The 18928-nt window shown below is 43.6% G+C and overlaps 1 protein-coding gene across 2 annotated transcripts in view; it reads left to right on the top strand.

Annotated features, from left to right (window-relative positions):
* Nucleotides 1-17019, top strand: part of ep300b (E1A binding protein p300 b) — an 86877-nt gene extending 69858 nt beyond the window's left edge. For both annotated transcript variants that reach the window (XM_060904268.1, XM_060904269.1), the window contains exons 21-30: nucleotides 6855-6911; nucleotides 7118-7195; nucleotides 7293-7360; nucleotides 10922-11072; nucleotides 11236-11382; nucleotides 11581-11860; nucleotides 12069-12236; nucleotides 12322-12483; nucleotides 12568-12849; nucleotides 13006-17019. In XM_060904268.1, coding sequence (XP_060760251.1) covers nucleotides 6855-6911; nucleotides 7118-7195; nucleotides 7293-7360; nucleotides 10922-11072; nucleotides 11236-11382; nucleotides 11581-11860; nucleotides 12069-12236; nucleotides 12322-12483; nucleotides 12568-12849; nucleotides 13006-15984 — 4372 coding nt within the window. In that variant the 3' untranslated portion in view covers nucleotides 15985-17019. The remainder of the gene's footprint in view (nucleotides 1-6854; nucleotides 6912-7117; nucleotides 7196-7292; nucleotides 7361-10921; nucleotides 11073-11235; nucleotides 11383-11580; nucleotides 11861-12068; nucleotides 12237-12321; nucleotides 12484-12567; nucleotides 12850-13005) is intronic.
* Nucleotides 17020-18928: the final 1909 nt, after the last annotated feature.

Here is an 18928-nt window from a genome sequence, read left to right on the forward strand (position 1 = left end):
ACAGGTGTGACTCGTCAAAAGGTGATCAGTGGACGAGTTTCTCACCTTCTGAATGCTTTTGAGAACAAACAGTAAATAATAAAAAATAAACATACAAACAAATAAATAAATAGCCGTCTTCCACACCACAACTGCAGTAATCCATACAGTATTATATCAAGAACCGAACAGCTCAGTCAAGAGAAACGATGTCGATCATTACTTTAAGACATGAAGTGACTCTTAATTAAAAAAAAAAAAAATCAGTGAATTAGAATTAGGGGTGTCTAAACTTTCGACTGTTACTTTATAATAACGTTCTGTACAAAACGAGGAAATAAATCTCATTAATGAACTGAGTGTGTGATCCTTAAAACAGTTGAAGGTTTAGTTTCTTATTACAGAATGTTACTCATGCTAGCTGTTAGCATGTTAGCCTTAGCATGTTAACATGTTTAATGTTGGTATGTTAGCCATTAGCATACTAGCATGCTGTCTGTTAGTATATTAGCCTCAGCGTGTTAGCATGCTCAGAGTGAACATGTTAGCCATTAGTATGTTAGCATGCTAATGTTAAGCTTAACATGTTTCAATACGGGCGGCACGGTGGTGTAGTGGTTAGCGCTGTCGCCTCACAGCAAGAAGGTCCTGGGTTCGAGCCCCGGGGCCGGCGAGGGCCTTTCTGTGCGGAGTTTGCATGTTCTCCCCGTGTCCGCGTGGGTTTCCTCCGGGTGCTCCGGTTTCCCCCACAGTCCAAAGACATGCAGGTTAGGTTAACTGGTGACTCTAAATTGACCGTAGGTGTGAATGTGGGTGTGAATGGTTGTCTGTGTCTATGTGTCAGCCCTGTGATGACCTGGCGACTTGTCCAGGGTGTACCCCGCCTTTCGCCCGTAGTCAGCTGGGATAGGCTCCAGCTTGCCTGCGACCCTGCAGAACAGGATAAAGCGGCTAGAGATAATGAGATGAGATGAGATGTTTCAATACTAACTGTTCTCATGTTAGCTGTTAGCATGTTCACATTAGCATGCTAGCTGTTAACATGCTATCAGTTAGTGTGTTAGCTGTTAGCCATTAGCATACTAGCATGCTGTCTGTTAGTATTATTAGCCTCAGCGTGTTAGCATGCTAACAGTTAACATGGTAGCCATTAGTAGGTTAGCATGCTAGCTGTTGGCATGTTAAGCTTAAGCTGTCAGAATGCTAGCTGTTAACATGCTATCGGTTATTGTGTTAACATACTGGCTGTTACCATGTTAGCCATTAGTACATTAGCATGCTAGCTGTTAGCATATTAGACTTGGTATATTAGCATGCTAACAGTTAATACGTTAATCATTAGCATGTTAGCATTGTATGTAGGAGCTAGGAGTATGTGTATATGTATGTGGAAATAGGTGGAGGTGTATATGTAAATATGTAAGTATGTATGTACTTGTTCATGAGATGTGAGTCACAAAGATCTGACTAATGCTGAACCTGATAACATTGACTTGTCTGATGTGAAAACAAATATCCCTTTGGGACAATAAAGACTATTCTATTAGCATGTTAACATGATAGCTGTTCTGCTACAGCTCAGCAAGCACACTTTGCATTTTCTCTGTGGAAATGCAGTTTAGTTCCAGAATGTTATTTTAAAGGAACAGTCCACCGTACTTCCATAATGAAATATGCTCTTATCTGAATTGAGACGAGCTGCTCCGTACCTCTCCGAGCTTTGTGCGACCTCCCAGTCAGTCAGACGCGCTGTCACTCCTGTTAGCAATGTAGCTAGGCTCAGCATGGCCAATGGTATTTTTTGGGGCTGTAGTTAGATGCAACCAAACTCTTCCGCGTTTTTCCTGTTTACTTAGGTTTATATGAGCAGTGATATATGAAACAAGTTCAGTTACACAAATTGAAACGTGGCGATTTTCTATGCTATGGAAAGTCCACACTATAATGACAGGTGTACTAACACCTTCTGCGCGCTTCGGCAGCACATTGATACGGAGCTCAGATATCAATGCGCTGCCGAAGCGCGCAGAAGGTGTTAGTACGCCTGTCATTATAATGTGGACTTTCCATAGCATAGAAAATCGCTACGTTTCAATTTGTATAACTGAACTTGTTTCATGTCACTGGTCATATAAACCTATGTAAACAGGAAAAACGCGGAAGAGTTTGGTCGCATCTAACTACAGCCCCAAAAAATACCATTGGCCATACTGAGCCTAGCTACATTGCTAACAGGAGTGACAGCGCATCTGACTGACTGGGAGGTCGCGCAAAGCTCGGAGAGGTACGGAGCAGCTCGTCTCAATTCAGATAAGAGCATATTTCATTATGGAAGTACGGTGGACTGTTCCTTTAAGGGCAGTTGTTCAGCAGAGAGGACGGAGTTCTGAACTTATCAAGATTGTTAACTTGTCAACTCGGTGATTTTTCTAAAGTATGGACTCCAAGGCAAAACGTACCAAAAACCAGATTTAAAACTCGTTACCCCAGTGATCACAGCGTCACTTCAGAGAAATCTGGGTTTGAATTTTAAGAAATGAAAGTTCAGTTTTTTCTGATGTAATTCCATTCCTGACTTTTTATGCCTCCGCCACCGTAAGGTGCAGAAGGCGTTATGTTATCGGGTTGTCCGTGCGTCCGTCCTGAAACCTTGTGAACACGATCTCTCAAAGGCTCATGAAAGGAATTTCACCAAACTTTCACCATTTGTGCATTTGGGGACAAAGATAAACTGATTAGATTTTGAGATCAAAAGGTCTAAGGTCAAGGTCACTGTGAGGTCAAATGTCCGTCCGAAAACCTTGTGAACACAATATCTCCAAGGCTGATACAAGTAATTTCACCAGGTCAAGATTACTGTGAGGTCAAATGTCCATCCCCAAATCACAACTTAATAAGGCGTGTAGTCTACCGGGCGGCGGCATCCCCATCGACACCGTTGGCGTCGAGTTCTATCTAGTCTTTCCTTGTAAAAGATTTTGCGTTCAGAGTTAAACATCGCCTGTTTTTCTGTGCTTTTTTTTTTTAGACTCAAACGACCCCGTACAGTGCGAGCGGTTTATTTAATACCGTTATCTTGAGCACTGCAGCTAAAAAAGTTCCCACATTCTGCTGTGAATGTGATTCTGTTACTGAAGAACGACCCAAATATCCAGTATAACATTTGATAAGATGCTCACCTGTACTGTAAAACCTGTGTACCTGTGTATTTTATAATATTTCATACAATGTTAATTTGTACTTTAATATCTTTTCTCTTCCTCGTGTTTCATACGACTCTAATATTCAACAAGTCTGCTGTCAGTGTCCGTGTGTTCCTCTACAGGACTGAAATGGGGGAAGAAGGGAAACTGCACAGCTTAAAATTTTATTTTAAATAAATTAGTTTATAAATAGTATGTTTTTATCTGTCTGTCTCTCTTTATATAATGGCTTTAATACTGTTAGCTTGTAGATTTAGCTTTTGTTATAAGATGCTGTTTGTGAATATTCACCTCGAATATTTAAGTTATTCCACAAAATTGAGCTGATAGCCGACAAGGTGCGAATGTTAGAGCATTTATATTTTTATTTTTTGCAAATTCAGTTAATAAAAAATTTATACAAAACGTCTGACAAAATCATTTCCGCTTAGAATGTAAACAAACTGGCGAAATGACAGGAGCAATTTGTGAAAAATGCGATGATGATGATAATAATTCTTGAAAAATAAATAAATAAATAAATTTCTTCCCATCAAATACTTTTCTTCCATATTTTGTTGCTTTTTTTTTTTGGGGGGGGGGGGGGGGGGTTGTTTTTGAGAAGAGTTTTTATTTCGTCCTCGGTTGGTTCAGCAGCACGCGCCGCCGTTTTGTTTTTTCTCTATTCACTGTATATGAGCTGATAGTCTAGTAGTAGAGTAGCCAATCAGAGCGCACGATTGCTCATATCTAGTGAATGTGGATAGAATATTAGCAAATTATTGCTGAAATAACTTGCTAAAATTGTATAAAAATGATTTTTACATTAAGTTGTGATCTAAAGTGTTTTATTCTTGTATCCTTTAACTTCGGATAGTCTTGTTGATTAAATTTATTTAAAGGAATACGCCACCCCCAAGTGAAATTGAGTCAGTCCCTGCAGTCCCTAGAGTTGGATGAGTGAGCCAAAGCGTTTTGTAGCCGACCCAGCCATTGTCCTGATCTGGAAACGTCCCGGTTAGCTTTAGCTTAGCGTAGTCGCTGTAATCCGGCGTGTCCAGCTAGCATTGTCGTTGCAAAAGTGAATCAAATAACTCAAGGTTTTTTATAATTATTTCTCATGACCTGTACATTCACATCGAGTACACATATCAGTGCAAATTAACACGAAGGGATTTACTAGACCGATTTATATCTGGAACTATTTTCAGCCACAGCACAGGCAAAGCACCGCTGCAGGCGCAAAGACACCGCGCAGCACCACAACTTCCGTCAATACACCAGTGTTACCAGGGAAACCAGGGTTTTCAGGTGCTGCGCGGTGTCTTTGCGCCTGCAGCGGTGCTTTGCCTGTGCTGTGGCCGAAAATAGTTCCAGATATAAATCGGTCTAGTAAATCCCTTCGTGTTAATTTGCATTGATATGTGTAATCGATGTGAATGTACAGGTCATGAGAAATAATTATAAAAAATCTTGAGTTATTTGATTCACTTTTGCAACGACAATGCTAGCTGGACACGCCAGATTACAGCGACTACGCTAAGCTAAAGCTAACCGGGACGTTTCCAGATCAGGACAATGGCTGGGTCGGCTACAAAACGCTTTGGCTCACTCATCCAACTCTAGGGACTGCAGGGACTGACTCAATTTCACTTGGGGGTGGCGTATTCCTTTAACTTTGACACTTATTTTATATATTTTATATTTGCATCCAAGAGATAAATGTAAAAGGGCAAGTCAAAAAGTTCTAAGACAGATGTTATAATTTCAAAAGGAATTCAAAAGAATTAAAAAAAAAAGGAATACTGAGAAGGAATTCTCCGATGGAAGCATCGCTTACAGAAGTGTTTAGACTTAAATGGAGGATATGTAGAGAAATAGCTTTGTCTCATCTCATTATCTCTAGCCGCTTTATCCTTCTACAGGGTCGCAGGCAAGCTGGAGCCTATCCCAGCTGACTACGGGCGAAAGGCGGGGTACACCCTGGACAAGTCGCCAGGTCATCACAGGGCTGACACATAGACACAGACAACCATTCACACTCACATTCACACCTATGCTCAATTTAGAGTCACCGGTTAACCTAACCTGCATGTCTTTGGACTGTGGGGGAAACCGGAGCACCCGGAGGAAACCCACGCGGACACGGGGAGAACATGCAAACTCCGCACAGAAAGGCCCTCGCCGGCCCCGGGGCTCGAACCCAGGACCTTCTTGCTGTGAGGCGACAGCGCTAACCACTACACCACCGTGCCGCCCGAAATAGCTTTGTTATTTGCATAAATTTTTTTTTCATTTGTCTTAGAAGTTTTTGACTTACCCTCGTATTATTGTTTGATAGTTATGGAGTATGTAAATGTATTAACTTTTGTTATTATTTTGTATACTTAAGTGTATTATAACCTGCAAAACTTTCTTATACAGGTTAAACTTTGAGATTTTTTTTAAGCATTTCAACTTGTCTGACTTGATCATTTATAACAAGTTAATTTGTAAGGAATAGATTAATCAGCTTAAAGCAGATACGCAGAGCCTTTATTTTAAAATAAATTTCCGAGTGGATAGTATCTCCATCCTTGACTCTTGTATGCTGCATAAATGGGAGTTTAAAATATATATATTTTTGAGAGTTAAAACCGACCGCAAAGTTGTCATTGGAGCTGCCCCGCTGATCCAGCCAGCCCTGAGCGCATGACGTCACAGCGGGAACCGGTTTTAAGGCCGAGGTCTTTTACAGCTATAGACCAGAGGTCACTTCCCGAGCAATTTGTCACGTCCCGTTCCATCCCGGGTTTTACCAACAACCCTCAGCTCACTCCAGGAAAACTAGTGCAATTAAACTCACTTTCCTTTTAAAAAAAATAATAAAATAAATACTTTTCTGGTAGTTTCCTTTAATTGTTGGTACTGCACCCTCTTTCAATACAGGCTTATAGCCAACGCTCCTCAACAGATCAGAGGTCCCGTACAAGTCTTCAGTAAAATGTGCAGAGCAGAGACCACTTCATAGGCGCCCAATGTGCCCGTGAACTTCTCGCAAAATGCCTCCAAATCTTTGCAGTTTGAACATTCTTGGGCTATGAATGCAACATAAACCCACCTTCTGTCGTGTTGCTGCACCCGCCAGCAACACATCTACATGACATGGCGATAAATTAGCTCAAAATGGAGGCTCGGAGTTGCAGTCAGCTCTGTGTTTTAGTCTAGCGGAAATGGCGATGAGACCGATAGACTTCCTGCAGTGACGTTACGGACATCAAGGTCATTCACTCAGACCGCTACCTATATAAATCACTTTAATCATAAAAATTACTATGTTAGATTTATTGTTAACGCTTAAAACTATTCCTGTGCCATTCTTGAGGTCTCAAGGCATTTATAAACGAAAGTGAGGCCATGGTTCTGCGTATCTGCTTTAAGGAAAACTAAACTTAAGAAGATGAATTATAGAGTCTGGATTTTATTTTACTTATGAGAGAACGTGAGTGAGTCCAGATTAATGCGTTCTGTTCGAATGGACAGGAAGTCTAATGTAATGTTTTGTAATTTAGTGTTGATCTAAAATATCAGTAACTTCTCTCCAGTTTATGTTCAGATCTACATGTTACTTACAGCTTGTTTTATTTTATCATATTTAAAATAAGTTTAACGAACTAATAAACTAGTTATTAACTTAACTGTTGCTTTTTTCAGATCCATCAATAAAGACCAGTTTGAGAAGAAGAAGAACGACACCCTCGACCCAGAGCTGTAAGTCTCATCATACACAGTTCTGTCCAAAAGTCTTTTTTTGTTTTTCATCCAAACTTTGTTATAGATTTCTGTTTCATGTCTTCGACATTATCAAGTCAGTACAAAAATATTTTTGAGTTAACGTTTGGTATTTTGCGTCACTTTGTCATCCGAGCCTCGAGTGATTTTGTGAACAGTGACGTGTTTAACTTTTCCCTGTGCAGATTTGTGGAATGTTCTGACTGTGCTCGTAAAATGCATCAAATCTGCATCCTGCACAACGAGACGATCTGGCCGTCAGGGTGAGCTGGTTTCTGTCCCTATTAAAACTCTGGATGTAGTTACGAGGTCTGCTTTCTCAGGGATCTCTCTTCACCTCTATGTTACGTCTCTCTACAGCTTCGTGTGTGACGGCTGTTTGAAGGCCTCCAACAAGACAAGGAAGGAGAATAAATACGCTGCCAAACGTAAGTGTTTTCTGGATAGAAAAGTTCTGCCCAAGTCTTCTGCACGGGTGCTACAGGAAGGTGCTGGACAGTTACACTAGTGATCACTATGGCTGAAAGCTTTGGTGTGTTTTACAGCGTGTTACTGAACTTCACACCAAACTCGCACAGCTTTATACAACTGAGACTGTCGGTGCGTTCGGTAAAGTCAGTGAAGTTTCTTGTCATGAGAAAAGTGTGTGTGTGTGTGTGTGTGTGTGTGTGTGTGTGTGTGTGTGTGTGTGTGTGTAACGTTTCTGAAAGGAGTCTCCAGTGTCAGTGGTGTGTAACAGTCAGACGTGAAGCTGGAACTTTGAGTTTTCCGATGTCTTCAGGACAGAGGAGTTTACATATCTTTGCGGTTTCTCGGTAGCCTAGCAAACTAGACCCACCCGCCTAGCGGCCAAAAATATTTTTGCCTACGAGTGGGTCTAGCCTCGCACCATATCAACAAAACGCCCCGGGCATCAAATCGTGCCCGCCAATCACAACACAAGGTTTTTGTTTGGATTCTTTGGGCGGGCTTTTGCAGGAGTGACAACAAGGCTGCGCGACGCTGGAGAAAGCACAACAGGAAAGATGGCTACGGCTAGTGAACAGCGCGCGTTTGACTCCGCTTTGGAATCAGTTTTAGAAGAATTAGACTTGGAGTTTTCGTTGAAGCATGAGCAGGAAGAGGCTCTCCGCTCATTCCTTTTCAAGAAGGACGTTTTCGCTGTTTTGCCGACCGGCTATGGCAAAAGTCTGATCTACCAGCTGGCTCCGCTCGTAGCCAAAAGGATGGGCTAGTTTGTGCAGTACGAAGAATTAATAAACAGCTTTGAAACATTACTTTTTGATTGTTTCTTATTTTCCCGTTATTTTAAATTTAAGGGAAATTATTTCACCAAACACCACTAAATAAAAACTCTCAAAAACAGTTTAAGCAAACCCTTGAAAAACACTTGAAAAAAAATGAGTGTATGTTAAGTATGTGGTACAGACTCCAAACTTGTGGTCATTAGGGCTGGGTATCACCAGATACCTCACGATACGATACTATGGCGATATTTTGCCCACGATAACGATATCACGGTACAGCGATTCTGCGATAATCGATATATTGCAAGAAATTTCAACCACATCACGATATCTGTGTCACTGAAGAAAATCAGAATTTATTGACCACTGTAAAATTACATTTCACATACATAACTACACACTCTTGCCAGACATATATTTGTCTCTATTCCACTGCTGGCAAAACCAAGAGTTGCTTCACTACAACATACAGAAAATTCCCATTTCTGTGCTCGTATTATCAACTTTTCTGTAAGCATGGACACATCAGTGCTGCTTAACAAGCAGAATCAAATTGTTTTATGAAAACTTGCACTGCAGACTGCACATACATTTCAGTGCTAACACTAATATCAATTTGTTCTTTGTAAACTTGAGAACATATACCTGAGAACATTTAACTTGTGCTTATTTTGCAGGAGCAACACACTGTCTGAAACACATTGAAAAGTGCAGTGTGCAGCTTAGTCTCCTACTGCGCATGCACAAAGCCTACTGCGCATGCGCAGAACACATGAATTAGCAAGTTCTCATACAGACCGGTTTATTATTCAAAACAAGGCATTACAAATTATTTGACTCGGCCAAAGACTCGACCAATACGCACAAAACATAAAAATCGGCAAATGCGTGAAATACTCACCGATTTTCTATCAGCCCAGCTGATCGGTAGAACAAAACTACTGTTGAATTTTCCTACCCTCCTGGATTTCGCGCATGCGCAGTAGGCTTGGTAGGACAAATCCAAGAGGTAGGATAACTTTACAGAACACCGGCTCACTGTTTTTTTTCTCCTTTCCTTTGGAATCCAAAGTGCCTCCAAACATCTGCCTTAAAGTTCGGCGGCATTTCTAGGTTTACGTTAACAGCCATGCTTGCTTGTTTTTTTTCCTCACTGCAACCGCCGGGGAAAAAAGAGAAGACGAAGAGTGCCTTGCAGTGAGGAAGCGGCACAGCGACACCTCGCGGAGTGGAGGTGCGGAAGTCGTACTGGATTTACAACCCATCTGAAACATGATTTATTATTTGAAAAAATATTGATATTCAAATTTTGAGTATCGATATTGAATCAGAAGACAAAGTATCGCGATATATCGCCGTATCGATATTTTTGCACACCCCTAGTGGTCATTATCTCCAAACTTCTTAATATCTAGAACCTGTTTATTAATTAATACGCATTTTGAAAAATTATTTATTTCAAGGCCTCCCCCACTGCTTTCTGTCGCTCTGACTACGTCACAGTCACTGTTGCGCTGATTGGTCAGAGCGTTGGCCTATACACACAGAGACAGTTTGAAAGACAGCGGGTTGTCCCTACCCACACCCTTCGGAAATGTCTACGACCGAGACCAGACTAAATATTCACATTTAGTCTGGCTTGCCAGGCTAGTTTCTCGGTAACGTGATGGAACAAGCTGCATATTTTTGTCTTGTTAATTTATAGAGACCGCGAGTTGGCCTAGAGGTTAGCGTGTCCGCCTCTCGATCGGGAGATCGCGAGTTCTACTCACGGTCGGGTCATACCAAAGACCATCATAAAAATGGTACCTACTGCCATCTGACAAGGCACGCTGCAATACAGATGCGAGTGGCGAGTCAAACTCTCGCGGTTACCAGAGGACCCACCCCCCACTGTAACCCTAACTATGTAATATACACGAGAGGCCGAGGGCTACGGAAACAGAGATCTGCGCCATCCTATGCGCCACATGGCATGGGAAGGACTTTGAATTTAAAGAGGATAAACTGAGAGGCTGGGGTCAGAATGACTGTTTATAGCTACTTTAACGTAAGTGTTGTTGTCATTCTTTAATAGTTCAAATTGCTATGATGTTGAAATAAAAACCTTGGCAGGCTTCTTCAGAAAATCTTAAGTAGCGAGCACAAAAAAAAAAGGAGTAGGCAGCTGTGAAATGTGCAGCGGCAAACCCGCCATGGTATGCCAGAGGTGCTGGGGGGGTTTTGAAATTTACACACTGGCTTCTGGTGCACTCTCAGCTCATAAATGACTAACCACTTCCCTGTAAAATACTCGCAAAACATGTATGAAATTTCCCTCCAGATGTGTGTGTGCTTGACGTTCTCAGTCCCCCTCTATAGTACACTGCCTGGCTCTGTAACATAACCACATCCATGTATCTCCTCTTTGGCCTTCCTCATTTTTGTTTGCCTGGCAGCTCCATCCTCAATATTCTCCTTCCCACATGCTCTGCATCTCTTCTCAGGATGTGCCCAGACCACTTGTGGACATCTCTGCTTGGGGAATGTAATCAACTTTGAGATGATAACAGTAACTTCGGTTCACGTCATTGGTTGTTCCCATCCATCGGGAAGGATAATTACAAGAACTCACTTTGTCATCGACTGTTGGTGATCTGTGCGGTTATTATGGTGACCATGGGATACAACAGCTCATCAGTGCTGTCTTTTTTTTTTTTCTTTTTTTTTAAATTCCTCTTCCTGTCTCGTCTCATCTCCCAGGGCTTCCCCAGACAAAGCTGGGCAACTTCCTGGAGGCACGGGTGAACGAGTTCCTGAAGCGGCAATACCATCCAGAAACTGGTGATGTCACTATCCGGGTGGTTCACGTCTCCGACAAAATGGTTGAAGTGAAGCCAGGAATGAAGTCCAGGTAAGAGTCCTCCATGTTTTTTTTTTAAGATCTGTCTTCATATCCATGTGCATCTTGGTATAATTCTTCTCCCAACCATATGAAAGACATCATCATCCAAAAATATCAGACGGTATCATTTAAAAATATGAATTTGAGTAACAATGTGCATTTACGTTGGCAGATTTGTGGACAGTGGTGAAATGGCAGAGTCTTTCCCCTACCGGACAAAAGCTCTGTTTGCATTCGAGGACATTAACGGTGTGGATGTGTGTTTTTTCGGAATGCATGTCCAAGAATATGGCTCCGATTGTCCTCCACCCAATCAGAGGTGAGAGTAAATGCACTAAAGTAGACCTTTTATCTCTTAGGTACTTGGTTGACTCGAAGAAAAGCTTCTTTTTCCTTAAAAAAAACAGTCGAGTGCATGTCAGTGTGATACCGTTGCCTGGAAACTGAGCCTTAAGCATGTTCATCAACATTCAACTGACTCGTTTACTCATTGCCATCTGTTCATCTCTCTGTGCAGACGTGTGTATATCTCCTACCTGGACAGTGTGCACTTTTTTCAGCCACGTCACCTGAGGACAGGTGTGTATCACGAGATCCTAGTCGGGTACCTGGAGTACGTGAAGAAGTTAGGGTTCACCACAGGACATATCTGGGCATGTCCACCAAGTGAAGGAGATGATTACATCTTCCACTGTCACCCACCGGATCAGAAGATCCCCAAACCCAAACGGCTGCAGGAATGGTACAAGAAGATGCTGGACAAGGCTGTGGCAGAGCGGATCGTTCATGACTACAAGGTAGGCGTCACTGTAGTGTTTTGTTTAAGGTTGTACAAAATCCCAGCTGAACAACTTGGCCTACCATTCGTCCCCACCCCCAGAGTTTCTCCTGGATCTCTATATCTGTGTGTGTGAGCATGGATATGCAGCTGTGTTTATGTAAAGAAGCACTGCTCCACATTTCGTTTTCACCCCTGGCCCATTTTCATCTCCTTCTCTCTCCTAGGACATCTTTAAACAGGCAACCGAGGACCGCCTGACAAGTGCAAAGGAGCTGCCTTATTTTGAGGGTGATTTCTGGCCCAATGTGTTGGAGGAGAGCATCAAAGAGCTGGAGCAAGAAGAGGAGGAGAGGAAAAGAGAGGAGAACAACACCTCGAGTGAAAGTGTAGATGTGAGTTTAGATTCTTGAGCCTTGAAATGATGAATATGTCTTTGAGAAATAGATCGATGTTCCTGATCTGTGTCGGTCTCTACAGGCCACAGAGGGTGACAGCAAGAACGCAAAGAAAAAGAACAACAAGAAGACGAACAAGAACAAAAGCAGCATGAGCCGAGCCAACAAGAAGAAACCAGGCGTGCCCAATGTCTCCAACGACCTCTCCCAAAAACTCTATGCTACCATGGAGAAACACAAAGAGGTAGTCGTCTTACTAATTCAGACAGGCTTTAACAAGGTCTCCCGTTTCACAAAAGCTCGTTCTGACCATTTTCTTGCCTCTTAGGTTTTCTTCGTCATCCGTCTCCATGCCGGCCCTGCTGTCAACTCGCTACCTGCCATCATAGATCCAGACCCCCTGATGGCGTGCGACCTGATGGATGGGCGTGATGCCTTTCTGACGCTGGCTCGGGACAAGCACCTTGAGTTCAGCTCTTTGCGACGAGCCAAGTGGAGCTCGATGTGTATGCTGGTGGAACTGCACAACCAAAGCCAGGATCGCTTTGTGTACACCTGCAATGAGTGCAAACATCATGTGGAGACGCGTTTCCACTGCACAGTCTGTGAGGTAAGAGAGGTTGACAGTCATGATTGTTGCCACTTCTAGTTGATAATGTTGCACTTAAGTGATTTGTGCATCATGATCCCAAAGAGATTTTTTTAAGAAACAGGGACAATTGTCAAAAAGTGGATAATTTTCACCAAGTACATTTGTTCTTTGCAGGACTATGACCTTTGCATCACGTGCTATAAAACTAAGGGTCATGAGCACAAGATGGAAAAGCTTGGTCTGGGTCTCGATGATGAAAGTAGCAACCAGGCAACAGCGGCCACTCAGAACCCTGGTGACTCTCGTCGTCTCAGCATCCAGCGCTGCATCCAGTCTCTGGTGCATGCCTGTCAGTGTCGCAATGCCAACTGCTCCCTACCATCTTGCCAGAAGATGAAGCGGGTGGTGCAGCACACGAAGGGCTGCAAGCGCAAGACAAATGGTGGCTGTCCCATCTGCAAGCAGCTCATTGCTTTGTGCTGCTATCATGCCAAGCACTGCCAGGAGAACAAATGCCCTGTGCCATTTTGCCTCAACATAAAGCAGAAACTCAGACAGCAGCAGCTGCAGCACAGGCTACAGCAAGCGCAGATGCTGCGTAGGCGTATGGCCACTATGCAGCGGACTGGGCAGCCTCCTCTTGGTGGTGGCCCACCTGGAGGGCTTCCATCACCAGGCAGCAACTGCACCACGGGTCGTAGCACACCAACATCAGTGGGTACCCAGCCTCCCACCCCTCAGACACCTACCCAACAAAATATTGCGCCTGTACCCCAGCCTGGAATGGGAGGCATTCCTGTTGCATCCCCTCAGCAGCTACAGCAACCACAGGGGAACATGCCTCCCCAGCACCCTGGCCATCAACAGTTTCAGCAAATGCAAGGTGCTCAGGGAGTGATGACCTCTCCCCAGCCACAAATGGTTTCTCAACAACAGACTGGACAGCCACCACATCCAAACAGTTTGGCTCAGTATGGCCCACGACCTCCAGGCTCTACTGGCAAACCAGGCCTGGGTCCTGCAAGCCCTAGCAGCTTAGGGGCAGGTCCATTGCAGCAACCATCGGGTCCTCCTCCGGCAGCTGTGGAAATTGCAAAGAAGATCCAGCAAGTGGCAGATGCACAAAGAAATATGGCAAAAGCTCAATTACTGCAGAGGCAAGCTACCCAGACAGGCATGATGCCACCACACCACCAACAACCCCAAGCACAGATGGGGATGACCCATTCGGGAGTTGCCATGGTAGGGGGAACAGGGCTACCTCCTCATGCACAAGCTGCTGTTTCGCGAGGCCAGTTAGAGCAGCAGCAGGGACCTCAAGGAATGATGGTTGGAGCAGGACCCATGCAACAGCAACCTGTACCACAGCCTAATGTACAGGGCCAGCTTCCTCCACAGGTTCCGATCCAGCAAAGAGCTAATGTGCAGCTTCAGCCTTCTGCTCAGCAGCAATGGACAGGACAGGGGATTCCACCTCCGCAGAGACCTCCAGTTATGAACCAGCCTGGGGTGACTACAGTGCAGCAACAAATGCAGCAGTCTCAGCAGCCACAGCAGCAACAGCCAGTGCCAAATCAGAATGCCTTGATGAGTATGGTGCAGGGTGGACTGCAGGGCGGTGCTGCAGGTGGAATGGCAGGTGGGAGTCTTTCTCAAAGAACTGTGCAGGAACTGCTGCAAACCTTGCGGTCACCTAGCTCACCGCAGCAACAGCAGCAGGTTCTCAACATTCTCCGCTCCAACCCACAACTAATGGCTGCATTTATAAAGCAGCGGGTTTACAAGTATAAAAACGGGCCAGGAGGTCCTGTTGGTGCACAGGGAGGGCCAGGGGCCATGAGCAGCCAGCCAGTGGGAGTCGGTGCTTGTGGACTTCAGCCATCCATGAATATGGGACAAGCCCAACTTGCCCAGCTGCAACAACAACAGCAGCAGCAAATGCAACAACCTCAGAGGCCCCTGCTTCAGCAGCAGCAGCAAGTTGCTGGGATACAACAGCAGCAGCAGCAAGGAATACCAGGCCAAGTGCCTCCCAATGTGGTCAACATGAATCCACAGTTCAGACAGCTGCTGTTAAGGAGACAGCAGCAGAAACTACAGCTTCAGCAGCAGCAGCAGCAGCAGCAGCAACAACAGCAGCAGCAGCAGCCAGGGGGAAATCATACTGCATTCCCACAGCAGCAGAGCTACATGGGTCAGCAGGGTCAGCAGACTCAACCGGGAGTGCAACCTGGAGCCCAGCAGCAAGGATACCCAGGCAACTCAGCACAGCAGCAGGGTTTCCCAGGCAACACAACCCAGGGTTACCCAGGCAACTCGGCTCAGCAGCAGGGTTACCCAGGCAACTCAGCTCAACAGCAGGGTTACCCAGGCAACTCGGCTCAGCAGCAGGGTTACCCAGGCAACTCGGCTCAGCAGCAGGGTTACCCAGGAAACTTGACCCAGCAGCAGGGTTTTCCAGGCAACTTGACTCAGCAACAGGCTTTTCCAGGAAACTCTGCACAGCAGCAGGGTTTTCCAGGCAACACTGCACAGCAGCAGGCTGCTGCAGTCTTGCAGCAGAGACTGCAGCATCAACACAGATTGCAAATGCAGCAGCAGCAGCAGAATGCTGGGCTGCAAGGGCCTGATCGAGGTGGTCCACAGATGCAGCCAGGACAAGGAGGAACGCAGCCTTCATCATCTCCGGCAATGCTGCATCAAGCAATCCACCAGCGACTGCTTCAGCAACAGAAGCAGCACCTTGGTGGGACTTCGCCTGCACAGCAGAACAATCCCATGAGCCCACAGCAGCAAATGTCACAGTCACCACACATGCAGGGCCAGCCACTCCCCAACTCTCTCAGCAACCAAGTGCGATCGCCTCAACCCTCCCCTCGTCCACAATCACAGCCACCACACTCAAGTCCGTCCCCACGACTGCAGCAGACTCAGACAGCTTCGCCACACCCCGGCCATCTACAGCAGCACCTACCTGGCATGGCTCCTCCTCCACCTCCTCCCCAGCTACAGCAGAATGCTATGGACCCTAGCGGGAACTCTATGCTGCCGCATCTCAGCGGCATGGTGGGACTCCACCCTGCAGCAGGGAAAGACATACGACCCCCTAGTGGGCAGGATCTTGGGGTGAATATGAATTCATTAGACATGTAGTTAGAAAACCTCACCAGAGACAGTGTTAGGTTTGGTTTTTTGAAATATATATTACGGTTATTAATTATTTAATTTTTTTCTTAAACATGAACACCTGGAACTCTGATCTTCCTGTGGGAGACACAGAAATTACAGAACCGGAATGTTGAGTGTGAACGCTAAATTATGGCTCTTTTTGTTTTCCTGTCTGTTTTTTGCCAATTGTGAACAAATCAAGGCTTGTTTCTCAGACTCAGAGAATAGAACACAGGTAATATTTTCAGGCCTGGGGGAGTATTTACCTTTTTAAGATATATTTTTTAATATTTTAAAAATGTAAAGTACTGATTTATTGAATGCAATGGGTTTTATTTTATAAATATTTTTGTTTTTTTGCTCCTTGAAGCAATCTGTTACTATTTTTACAGTACGGAAATGCGACAGATGTTACTGTTGTGTTTGTTCTTGTTAATTATTCAGATGTCATGCATATCTTCCTTGAAAAGTTTTGATTTTGCATTCTGTTATTTATTCTAGTGATTTTTTTTTTCTTTTGGCTCCTGGAGACTGCTACAATTCTACAGAGTCTATTTTTAATACCTGAGAATTTGCAGAGTGGTTCCTTTACATTTTACGTTGACCGGATATTGAGGAAAATGGCAGTGTTGTGAGCTAAAGGCTTCATGGTGTTGGCCAGTGGACCTTTTTTTTCCCCTTCTTTTGTGCCACATTAGTTTAAAATGCCTAGCCATAGTGTCCACATGGGGCAAACCACATGTCCTGTTTTTCCCGTGTGTGTGTGTGTGTGTACTTGTTATGACACTTACTGGCTACTGGAGGAGGTGTGTATTCACAGAAGTGTGTGCGTGTGTGTTTATGCTAATATGCATAGATGAGATTAGAGTTTAAAGAACTGATCTGTCCTTCCACATTGCCTCCACTTTCAGAAATCTCATTGCGCTGAGGGTTTTTTTTTTAAGTTTAATTATTTTTTACTGTACAAAGGAACAAACCATGGACTCCATACCATTTTTGTAATAAAATGACATCAACAGGTTTGTTTGTTTGTTTAACAGTAATGGTGATGTCCAAGCATTAATAATTGTTTCCAGGGAAGTAATTATTAACTAGATAGAGACTGGGACTAAAGTCACAGTAATTTGCGCTAGCGGTTACAAACCAGGATGTCTGGTCACCATACCCTATAGATCTGGAACGTTAAGAGATAGAGAATGACGCTTAGTGAGGAAATGTTGCACCCTGCCACCCTGAACAAAATTTAAAAAATAACTGGTTGAAAAAATAATGAAAATTGACAAAGTTATTAAAAAAAACCCCTCAAAATCCCATTTTTCATGGATCATTCCAGATCAGTGATCCAGATCAGCACCAAAAGTCACAGCAAACTAATTCAGCCCACAGGTATAATTCATGTGAAATTTGGTGGTGATTGGTTGAAAACTGAGGGAAAAATTAGTGTCCTAAAAAGCGCTAGGAGAATAAGAAGAAAAAGTAGAAAGATCCTGAGTGAGAGTAACAATTTGCGCCAGCGCTGCTAGTGCAGATTATCTCCTTGTGCCTGGGTGGTGTGATGAAACAGAGTTACTGTTCTGACTCTGATAGTTCATTACTACAGTGATTTAATTGTCTTATACCACATCAATCTCCAAACAATTACAATATTTTTGTTTATAAAACCTCCTGTTATCGCATATAGCGGGGATAAACAGCCTTTCCCTCGTCAGCTCTTTAACCTCCTCTATCCTGAAGATATCTGAAGCCCTACAAAGCACAGACACTGGAGACTCCTTCCCTAAACATTAAATACAAACGTCTCCTCACAGGAATTTCCACCTTATCAGCAGTTGTGTACGTTTTTAAACCCATTTATGTGGAAGGTGATCAATCAGCGCCTTCAGACCAGGTCAGAGTCCGCAGTTCAGCAGCGCTGTGGTGTCACTATAAAAGTGTAAACATGTGTTTATGATTATACTGTACATTTTGGTCTGATTAAATAAAAAATATATATATAAATATATTGCTTCTGTTTAGGACCACTAGAGGTCATGAAAGACAAACAGCAGAAGTGAATTTTACTCCCACAAGGGTTTGGAATAATACCCTGCTGGATGTTCCACTAATAAAAGGTGAACAGAGCGCACAGAAGAGCCTTCAATTAAATTAAAATTAAACTAATTAATTAATCCAGGTTTCCATTTTGACTTTGAACTTTTCTCCGCTAAACCTGTAGGGTTTTTCTTTTCCTTTTGCAAGTTGGAATGTAACTGGCTCTTATATTTTATGACAATTGCAAATTAAGCTCCTTTAATGCAATGCTTCTTAAAGGTGCAATATCTATTTTTTTAATTTCTTACTAATGCAAATAACAACATGGTAAAGTATGTAGAAATGATTTAAAAAATAATGATTTAAACCATGGACTCAGGACAAAAGTATTAAATGGATGAGGAAACCTGCTTGGAAAACTGTCTTCAGGTCCAGAACACACTTGTTTGTGTTTGGATGAGTCACCTGCCTGTCATCTTATAGACACACCCCATAGCATTTTAACTCCGCCCTCAGATGGCATCTTAATACCACAGCTTAGAGCTTGTAACTGCTTATTACAAAGAAAAGACAGAGTGAATGACTGCATGTATGAACAGCCTCATTTCTTCTTATTATTATTATTATTATTATCTGAATTTTGTGTTATAATTTTATATAGTGGTTGAAAATGATGTTATGACGGTTCTTGCTCATGCTAAGTCTTGTTAGATAGTGTGATCGTTCAGAGTGTGTTTTCATGTCTCTTTTCCTTATCCATCTGTGTCAGTCCGTCATTAATTCAGTACGACTGTAAAACACTGCTTGACATTGGAGTGTCGCGGAATACTAACTGCAGCCACCTCATAGTTCAGCTCCCGCTGTGTTTACAAACTGAAAAGTACCAGAAGTTCCACCA

This window comes from Neoarius graeffei, chromosome 22 (genome assembly GCF_027579695.1).
Source record: "Neoarius graeffei isolate fNeoGra1 chromosome 22, fNeoGra1.pri, whole genome shotgun sequence".
Classification (NCBI taxonomy): Eukaryota; Metazoa; Chordata; class Actinopteri; order Siluriformes; family Ariidae; genus Neoarius; species Neoarius graeffei.